The sequence below is a fragment of the Microtus ochrogaster genome, chromosome 10 (assembly GCF_000317375.1).
Source record: "Microtus ochrogaster isolate Prairie Vole_2 chromosome 10, MicOch1.0, whole genome shotgun sequence".
In the NCBI taxonomy this organism is placed as follows: Eukaryota; Metazoa; Chordata; class Mammalia; order Rodentia; family Cricetidae; genus Microtus; species Microtus ochrogaster.
The window spans coordinates 52,424,128-52,433,572 of NC_022016.1; the positions used below are offsets into that span (position 1 = coordinate 52,424,128).

A 9,445-nucleotide genomic window follows, 5' to 3' on the forward strand; every position below is an offset into this window, starting at 1 on the left:
TACAAGAGAAGAAAAAAGAAAGAACAAAAAGGTAGTATATGCCTGTAATCCTGCTACTTGGAAGGTTGAGGCAAAAGATTCAGGAGTTCAAGGCCCAACCTCAGCCACGTGAGACCCTGTCTCCAAAAGCCATTTGAATGAACAAACAAAACCAAAAACGTACAGCTGAAAATATCTTCAGAAATAAATTTTTCCTTGATAAAAACAGAAGGGCAGAAAGAAACAAAGAGTTCATAAATGATATATAGAAAATGCAACACGGGCTGGAGAGATGGCTCAGAGGTTAAGAGCATTGCCTCTTTTCCTAGCGGTCCTGAGTTCAATTCCCAGCAACCACATGGTGGCTCACAACCATCTGTAATGGGCCCTCTTCTGGCCTGCAGGTATACACACAGACATAATATTGTGTACATAATAAATAAATAAATATTTTTAAAAAAGAAAATACAACAGTATTGTTTGTTAAAACAATAAAATATTTTCTATGGTTTATTGTTACTTGTATTTAGAAGTGAAATATGTGATAATAGCTCAGAAGATTAAAGTTAAATAAGAGTCTTTCATTGTTTAGGAAGCAGTAAAAGTCTAAATCCATGTAGATTAATAAGTCAAGGATGTAGAAGACAAGACAAATACAAACAACAGAAATAAAACCATACTGACAGTGGAAATCTCAAATGTAGGTGGACTAAGAACCCCAGTAGAGACGGCTGACTAGTTATGGCACTGTACACCTGTGATACCGGTGCTTGGGAAGCTGAGCAGAGGAACTTGAGTTTGAAGCCAACCTAGACCTTGTTTTGAAGGGGCAAAAAGTCAGTTATCAAATGAAATAGGAAACTAAAATTGAGGTAAAAGTATTTCTACAATGTATAGGAATTTTCTTCTTAATAAAAATGGATCCAGCCGGGCGGTGGTGGCGCACGCCTTTAATCCCAGCACTCGGGAGGCAGAGGCAGGCGGATCTCTGTGAGTTCGAGACCAGCCTGGTCTACAGAGCTAGTTCCAGGACAGGCTCCAAAACCACAGAGAAACCCTGTCTCGACAAAACCAAAAAAAAAAAACCAAAAAACAAAAACAAACAAAAAAAAAGGGTCCATTCAGGAGGAAACTATCTAGGCTAGAGTGATGGCTTCACGTTAAGTAAGTGCACTGCTCTTGCAGAAGACCCAAATTTGGTTCTAAGCATTCACAGTAAGTGGCTCACAACCTCCTATTACTCCAGTTCCAGGGGATCTGATACCTTCCTCTGGGCTCTACAGTACCTACATGAGCACATATGCACACACACATACACATAATTTTAAAATTTATTAAAGGGGTAAAAAATGGCTTCGTGGTTAAGAGGACCAGGATTAGATCCCAGCTCCCACACAAGGGCTCACAACTGTTGCCACTTTAGTCACCTGGGAACCAACTCTTTCTAGACCCCCAGGCACCAGGAAAACCATGGTGCAGACATACACGAAGGCAAAATACCCTTCCATCCCTTTAAATCTAAGGTAATATTAATTTCTTTAAAATATTTGTTTTTTCGAGACAGATTTCTCTGTGTAGTCTTGGCTGTCCTAGAACTCCCTGTGTAGACCAGGCTGGCCTCGAATGTACAGAGATCTGCCTGTCTCTGCCTCCCTAGCACTGAGATTAAAGGTGTGCACCGCCACCACCTGGCTTTTAAATTTTTTTTAAGATGGGCAGTGGTGGTGCACACCTTTAATCCCAGCACTTGGAGGCAGAGGCAGGTGAATCTCTATGAGTTCAAAGCCAGCCTGGGTTATAGGAGTTCCAGGACAGCCAGGACTGTTACACAGAGAAACCCTGTCTCAAAAAACCAAAAAGAAAAAAAAAATTAAAGAAGAAAACATAATAACTAAATTTACAATTATCCAACAGACCTTGTCACACAGAAAAGCAACCAATTGATTTCATAGCTAGAGATGTCACAGTGCCTCTCCCAACAGGTGTTGGAAAAAGCAGACAGCACACCAGTCAGGGTGTTAACAATAGTGTAACACAGTGAACCAACTTGACCTGATTGGCATATTTGGAAGAGTGCACTACACCCAACCACGTCACAATGTACATCATTCTAGGTTTGTCTGTTTTGAGATAAGGCTTACATATACATAGCCCATGCTGCCCTTAAACTTGTAATCCTCTAGCCTCAATTCCCGTAGTGACAGTACTGAGATCATAAGCGTGAGCCATTGGGTCCTGCTCATGATACACTTGTTTATCACTTTAATTTTTAAAGAAATTACCTATTATGTGTATGTATGTATGTGCACTATATATGAGTGTCTGTTACCTATAGAGGTCAGAAGAAGGCATCCAATCCTCTGAAACTGGAGTTTTGCATGGTTATGAGTCACCATGTAGGTGCGGGGACTGACACCTGGGTCCGCTGGAGGAGCAATAAGTGCTTGTTCTTAACTGCTGAGCCATCTCTCTAGCCGCTTATTACTTTGTTTATTGTTAATGTAAGTGTGCGGTATATTTTGGGAGGCGGTTAGTCCGTTCTCTCTTCTGTGAGAGAACTCGGGTCATCAGGCTTGCTCAGTAGCCTTTTACCCATAGAACTATCTCTCTGGCTTTACTTTTGAGTTAGGATCTCATTATAGTTCTGTGTCCTGGAGCTCACTCTGTGGCCCAGGCTGGTCTTGAACTTCAAGTAATCCTCTTATCCAAATCTTCCAAATGCTGAGGTTACAGGTATGCACCAAGTGTTTGGTATAGTAATATACACTGTTGTGTATATGAAACGTAGTGTAAGTGTGATTAGAAGCAGAAACTGGCAGATCTCTGTGAGTTTCAGACAAGCTTGATCTACGTCAGTGGTTCTCAACCTTCCTAATGCTTCAGCCCTTTAATACAGTTCCTCCTGTTGTGGTGACCCCCAGCCATAAAATTATTTCTGTTGTTACTTTATAGCTGTAATTTTGGTACTGTTATGAATTGTAATGTAAATGCCGGTGTTTTCCAATAGTCTTAGATGAACCCTGTGCATGAGTTGTTTGACCAACCTCTCCAAAGGGGTTGAGACACACAGGTTGAGAACTACTGGTCCACATAGGTTCTCAACTACAGGGCAATCAGTCCTACACAGAGAGACCCTGTTTCAAAAAACAAGCAAAACACCAACCAAACAAACAAACAAGCCTATGCTTCCTTTTGATTTGAACTGTATGTGAGTGAGATGGGACACAGAGGGCAGGGGAATCTCCCGACCCGGTGGGACAGCCTTGGTGAGCAGAGCACTGCAACATGGGATCTTCAGCTGCCTCAACAAAGGCGTAAGTTTGAGCCAGAAAATGTCTGCCTCTGTCTCTTATAACATATGGGGCTGGGGTAACAAACTGAGTGGACCGGAGACCCCTGAATATTTGCAGTTTTTCTTTTCTCAGCTGTATGTAGGGCCTAGGGCCAGTGCCACACTCACTTAAGAGCTTGAGACAGCCCTGCCCTTGTTTTTGAGACAGCCCTGCTCATTGAGCTACATTGTTTCACTATGTAGCCCAAGCTGTCCTGGAACTTTTGATCCTCCTGCTTTTGCCTCTTGGGTGCTAAGATTATAGACGGATGCCATCACACCTAGCTGGAGAGTTTTTAAAAGGATTTATGGTCCCACTTCCTGGGGATCCTGTATATTATAAAAGCAGTTGGACTGATTCTGAATAGTTGGACAGATGTGAGTCACTGAAATAATATGCAGTTTGTCACTGAGAGGAGGGAGGGAAGAGGAAGAATAGAAATGTGAGTGAAGCCGGGTGTGGCTTGCACCTGCAATCCTGAATTTGAAGGGAAGACCATGGAGGAGCAGGAGTTCATGGTCATCCTTAGCTACAAATGAATTCAAAGCCAGCCTGGGTAACTTAAGACCCTGTCACATAAAACAAGCAAAAATAAAAACACAAAGATAGATGAGCAGGTAAGTGTTAATATGGATGAATGATTGGAAAACTTAAAGGGCAGGACTGGGTGTGGCCTTGCCCACTGTATGAAGCAAGGTTCTGGTCTCCTAAAACATTTGACAAAACTAGGTACATATGAAGAGAAAAGCAAAGAAAACACTGTTTCTACTGGGCAGTGGTGGCACACGCCTTTAATCCCAGCACTTGGGAAGCAGAGGCAGGCGGATCTCTGTGAGTTCAAGACCAGCCTGGTCTACAGAGTGAATTCCAGGACAGTCAGGGCTACACAGAGAAACCCTGTCTCAGGGAGGGAAGGTGGGGGTAATTGAAAAGTAACAATAACACAAACCTACACTGTTAAAAAGGAGATCATTTTTTTCTAGTAAATGTGTTAAACTCTTCCTGCCCCAAAACATTGTTTGCTTCCAGTATGAAATATTTTACAAATGTGTGGATTGATGCAGTCTGTGAAGTAGCAGTTGCACCTTAATCCCAGGAGTGAGTCCACAGAGCTTTTTCTTTCCTCTAGACTTCTCCCGAGAACTCTGGGACAGGAGGTGGAGTGCAAGGATGCATTGTGTTGCTTTCCTGCTTTTTCTGTTGCCTTCCTGCCTTGCCCTTGGCTGCTACTCTCTTTACCATTAAAGCCCTGCATGCGTGTCATCACGAGGCCCTCAGGACCTTTGATCTCAATCCTGAACTTGTAGCATGTTCGCTGTGTTTTGTGTCAACGCCTTAATATCAGGACTTTCTCTAAATAATAAGATGATGGCAGAGCAGAATCTCCCCTCTACTCTCCTCTAATTCTCTCCATTTCTTCTCTCTATTGTCCCTTCCCCACCTCAGTCTCCTTCCAGTCTTCCAGTTATGCAGAGCCCTTTTTGTGAGGGGAGAAAATCTGATAAACAGATCCAAGGTGTCAGCATTTGATGAAGTGCCCTTCCCGAACTGCTTAAGTCCTGAAAACTGCTGGGAGGGGATAATAAATTATTTAACAGTGACTCGTTATTAGTGGAATTCCCTGCTTCAGGGACACAGAACTTAAGAGGATGACTACATTGTGTGTGCTAAAGATGTAGACCTGGGGATCCTCATCATTACACTGAATTTTTCTCTTAAATGATGTCAGGTTGGTTTGGCTTCTACAGGGATCTAAGTTTTGAGTTTGGGCCTTTGCTGTCCATGTGGTGTCCAGGGTGTGACCTGTCTGCATGATTGTTATCATTACCTCATCCTTTCCCACGGGCACAGGAAGAGAGGGGACATTTTTAAAGGTTATACAGGAATAATAAATTGGCTGTTTCTTCCCGTTCTCCTCCATGTACAGAAGAAGCAGAGCAACCCTCTGGAGACCCAGACACGGTCATGGGCAGTGTGGAAGCAGGAGACACAACACCTCCTACCAAAAGAAAAAGCAAGTTCTCAGGTTTTGGCAAGATCTTCAAGCCATGGAAATGGAGGAAAAAAAAAAGTAGTGATAAATTTAAAGAGACGTCAGAAGGTGAGTGCTAAGATTTAGATGTGTGTTCTAATGAGTGAGGGCAGAGTTCTTGCCTGAGCTCTTCCCTGTTAGTACAGAGGACCTGGTGTACTTTTGTTCTCCTGAAGTCCCTGCAAGGAGAGGATCAGAAATCCAAGGACCAGAGCCCAAGGTCATTCTTAGACATAAACTGAATTTCAGGCCAACCTTGGCACCAACCATGGTGTCAAGACCTTGTCTCAAAAAAAAAGTAAGCCGGGCGATGGTGGCGCACGCCTTTAATCCCAGCACTCGGGAGGCAGAGGCAGGCGGATCTCTGTGAGTTCGAGACCAGCCTGGTCTACAGAGCTAGTTCCAGGACAGGCTCCAAAGCCACAGAGAAACCCTGTCTCGAAAAACCAAAAAAAATTTAAAAAAATAAATAAAAATAAATATGGCTTCTAATTTAATAGTTCCCTGTTTGTATTGAGGATGTAACTGAGCAGGTAAAGAAAGCGCTTGATGCAAACATGAGGGCCTGAGTTAGAACCGCCAGAACCCACATAAAGCCAGATTCATCACACATGCTATTGTAAGCCAGTGCTTCTGTTGGGAGATTAAAGGTCGAGACAGAGACTCGCCAGGAATACGAGGCTAGCTGGCTTGCAGTGGGAAAAGAGCAAGCAGACCCAAGAGACCATCTCAGGCAACCAAAGTAGTGAGAACCAATGCTGGAGGTTGACCTCTGACATTCACATGCATGTCGTATCATGCTTATGCCCAAGTGTGCTTGCACACATATATATACAAATTGTACGCACACATAAAAAAAGAATAATTATCTGATTTAGCTAGGCTTGGTGGTACAGGCTGTATTCCCAGCACTTGGAAGGTGGAGGCAGGAGGATCAAGAATTTAAGGTTATCCTTGGCCAGGCAGAAAATTCAAAGTCAGTCTGGGTTATATGAGGCAAACAATTAACAACAAAAGGAGGGGAAGTTCTATTATTTAATTAATAGTTGATTAATTTAACAGACAGTCTTATGTATCAGGGTGTCCCTGTACCTTTTATAGAGCAAAGGTTATCTTGGAATTGTGGTTCTCCTGCCTCTACGTCCTGAGCACTAGGACTACAGGTGTGTGCTGCATCTAATTTATAAGATGCTGGAGATGAACCCAGGGCTCTGGGCTTGAAGGCACATACATCACCAGCTGAGTTTCCTGTTCCAGAAGTACCCGGCTTTTTCATCTCTCCCTAAACTTACATAACCTCCTACTCGGAGAGTTCATTCTTTTAGATTTAGATTGATGAATGGTCCTTCACTTAGCCTTTGCTTTTGTTTGCATTGTGTATTGAGGATTAAACTATGAACCTAAGGCATGGTACATAGAGGCTGGGCAAGTGTGCTACACTGACCTACAACCCCAGCCATCTTTTTTTTTTTTTTCTTTTTTTAACGCAGGGCCTCGTCTGACCTGCTGTGCTCTTTCTTGTCTGAGATGGCCTTATTTGTAGCCCTTAACCTTGCCTTGGCCTCCCAAGTGCTATGGTGGGCCATGGTGTCTAGTTGTTTTAACCTTCAGTGTGTTTGTTGGGTCAGATCACAGCTCAAGGGGAGGTCTAATACAGTTTGCCAAGTCTGTTCTCTCCTTCCACCCTGTGGGTTCCAGGAATCAGACTCCATCCATCAGGCTTGGCAGCAAGTATCTTTACCCACTGAGCCCTTTTGCTGGCTCCCCATCTGTTTGTTTTTTTCTTATAAATATTTATTTATTTATTTATTATGTATACAATATTCTGTCTGTGTGTATGTCTGCAGGCCAGAAGAGGATACCAGACCTCACTACAGATGGTTGTGAGCCACCATGTGGTTGCTGGGAATTGAACTCAGGACCTTTGAAAGAGCAGGCAATGCTCTTAACCACTGAGCCATCTCTCCAGCCCCTCCCCATCTGTTTTTTATTCTGATGCAGGTTCTTACTAGATTGCACAGACTGCCTTAAATTAATCATGATAATCCTCCTGCCTCAGCCTTTGGAATAACTGAAATTTACAGATCTGTTTCATCAATCCTGGCTTACACTTATATTCTGTAGCCTCCTTCCCAGGTTTGTATTTTGATGGGATTGATTCTGTTCAGTAAAGACAGACTTCACGTTGCACACCTGTTATCTTAGTACGTGAGAGGCCGGAACACAAGGGTTGCCATGAGTATGGGACTAGTCTGGGCTACATAGTGAGTCCTAGGTCAGTCAGAGCTGCATTGTAAGACCCCCCCCCCCAAAAATAAATATGAAAATAAAAGGGCCGGATGGGAATACACAGTGAGACTGGCGCACCTGTACAGATCTAAGGTGCTTCTTTCGCTTAGCACACTTCTCAGCAACATGGCTTATCTGTAAACCTTATTATTGAAGCCCTAATTAAGCCAAAGACATGTGAGTATGACTTTTTTGGGGAGTGACACTGTCCCAGTGCAGATAATAAAATAAATTTAGATGCTTTGTTGTTTGGTTTTGTATCTAGTTCTAAGTGTGGAACCCAGGGCCTTGAACATGCTAGGCAATCACTGCTTTTGCCCTTTCAACCCTGCAATTTTGTTTTGTTTTGGTCAGAGTCTTGCCATGTCCTAGCTGGCCAAGTACTGTGTAGCATAGACTGGCCTCAAACTCAGCAGTACTCATCAGCATCTTCCTCTCAAGTGATGATTTTTGTTTTGTTTGAAGCAGTCTTGTGTAGCCCATGCTAGACTAGAAGTTACTATGTAGCTGAGGCTGTCCTGGAACTGATCCTCCTGCTCCCACCTCCCAAGTGCTAGGATTACAGACATATGGTACCATCCTCAGCTACGTTTTTTAATGTAAAGGTAGTTTCCCTGTCCTCTTTTCCCTTAAGAATACAAAGAAATGTGAACCACTTTATTCTTTTATACTTATAATGCTAAGAGTTGTGTTGACCTTCCAACTGCCACATTTCTGAGTTGTGTTTTCCAATTTAATGTTAGTTTTAGAGCGAAAAATATCTATGCGAAAACCAAGAGAAGAGCTGGTTAAAAGAGGGGTTCTGTTGGAAGACCCTGAGCAGGGTGAGTTCCAGACAATCAGCATATGCCTGTCTCTGTACATGTGGTCTTTGGCTGGGTCTCACTAGGGATTGGAATTCTCTTCTTTGCTTTATTCTTTCTGAAGTTATGGTGGATTTCTTCCCAGGTGTCTGGCTTCACTCTTAAGCTGTGACATAGGATGATTGGTGAAGGGTCCTGGGAGCAAAAATTCCATGTGTCTTCCTCCAACTTGTCACCTACTGTCATGACAGTTACTTCAGACTGCCTATTGGTAGTTTTGACCAAATTGCCTCCAAGCTCATCTTACGGTGATCACTCACTGATGTTTCAGTGCCCACTGCTAGTTAGTGATGTTGAGGCACTCTTGTATGGCTGTTCTGCAGAAGTGGATTATAAATGTACAGCATAGTATTGTACCTTGATTTATTCAATTTCTCTTCAGTTTCATATGCGGAACAATTCACTACTTTTGCAGAATTCCCATCTTGCTCCCTTCCTCTCCTAAAAATAAGGAAATGGCTCAGTGGTTAAGAGTACTTGCTGCTCTTACAGAGGACCTGGGTTCAATTCTAAGTACCCACATGGTATCTCACAGCCATCTGTAACTCCAGTTCCAGGTGATCTAGCATCCTCTTCTGGCTTCCCCTGGCACCAGGCAAGCATGTGGTGTATATACATGCATACATACAAACAAAACACTAGTACACATAAAAACCAAAAACAAAAGATTTTTAAAAATTAGCTAGACAGTTGTGGCGCATGCCTTTAATTCCAGCAGAGTAGGTGAAGTCAGAGGCAGGTGGATCTCTGAGTTTGAGGCCAGCCTGTTCTACAGAGTGAGTTCCAGGATATCTAGGGCTACACAGAGAAACCCTGTCTCAAAAAACAAAAATAATTTTTTTAAAAAAAATATTTATTTATTTATTATGTATACAATATTCTGTCTGTGTGTATGTCTGCAGGCCAGAAGAGGGCACCAGACCTCATTACAGATGGTTGTGAGCCACCAT

At 42.9% G+C, this 9,445-nt stretch overlaps 1 protein-coding gene across 3 annotated transcripts in view; it reads left to right on the forward strand.

The window, feature by feature from the left end:
- Phactr4 (phosphatase and actin regulator 4) overlaps positions 1 to 9,445 on the forward strand; it is a 77,280-nt gene that overhangs the window by 35,891 nt on the left and 31,944 nt on the right. For 2 of the 3 annotated variants that reach the window (XM_026782224.1, XM_026782223.1), the window contains one exon: positions 5,239 to 5,412. In XM_026782224.1, coding sequence (XP_026638025.1) covers positions 5,239 to 5,412 — 174 coding nt within the window. Of the gene's footprint in view, positions 1 to 5,238; positions 5,413 to 8,375; positions 8,457 to 9,445 lie in introns of all 3 variants that reach the window. The other variant, XM_005353127.2, reaches the window with a different exon arrangement.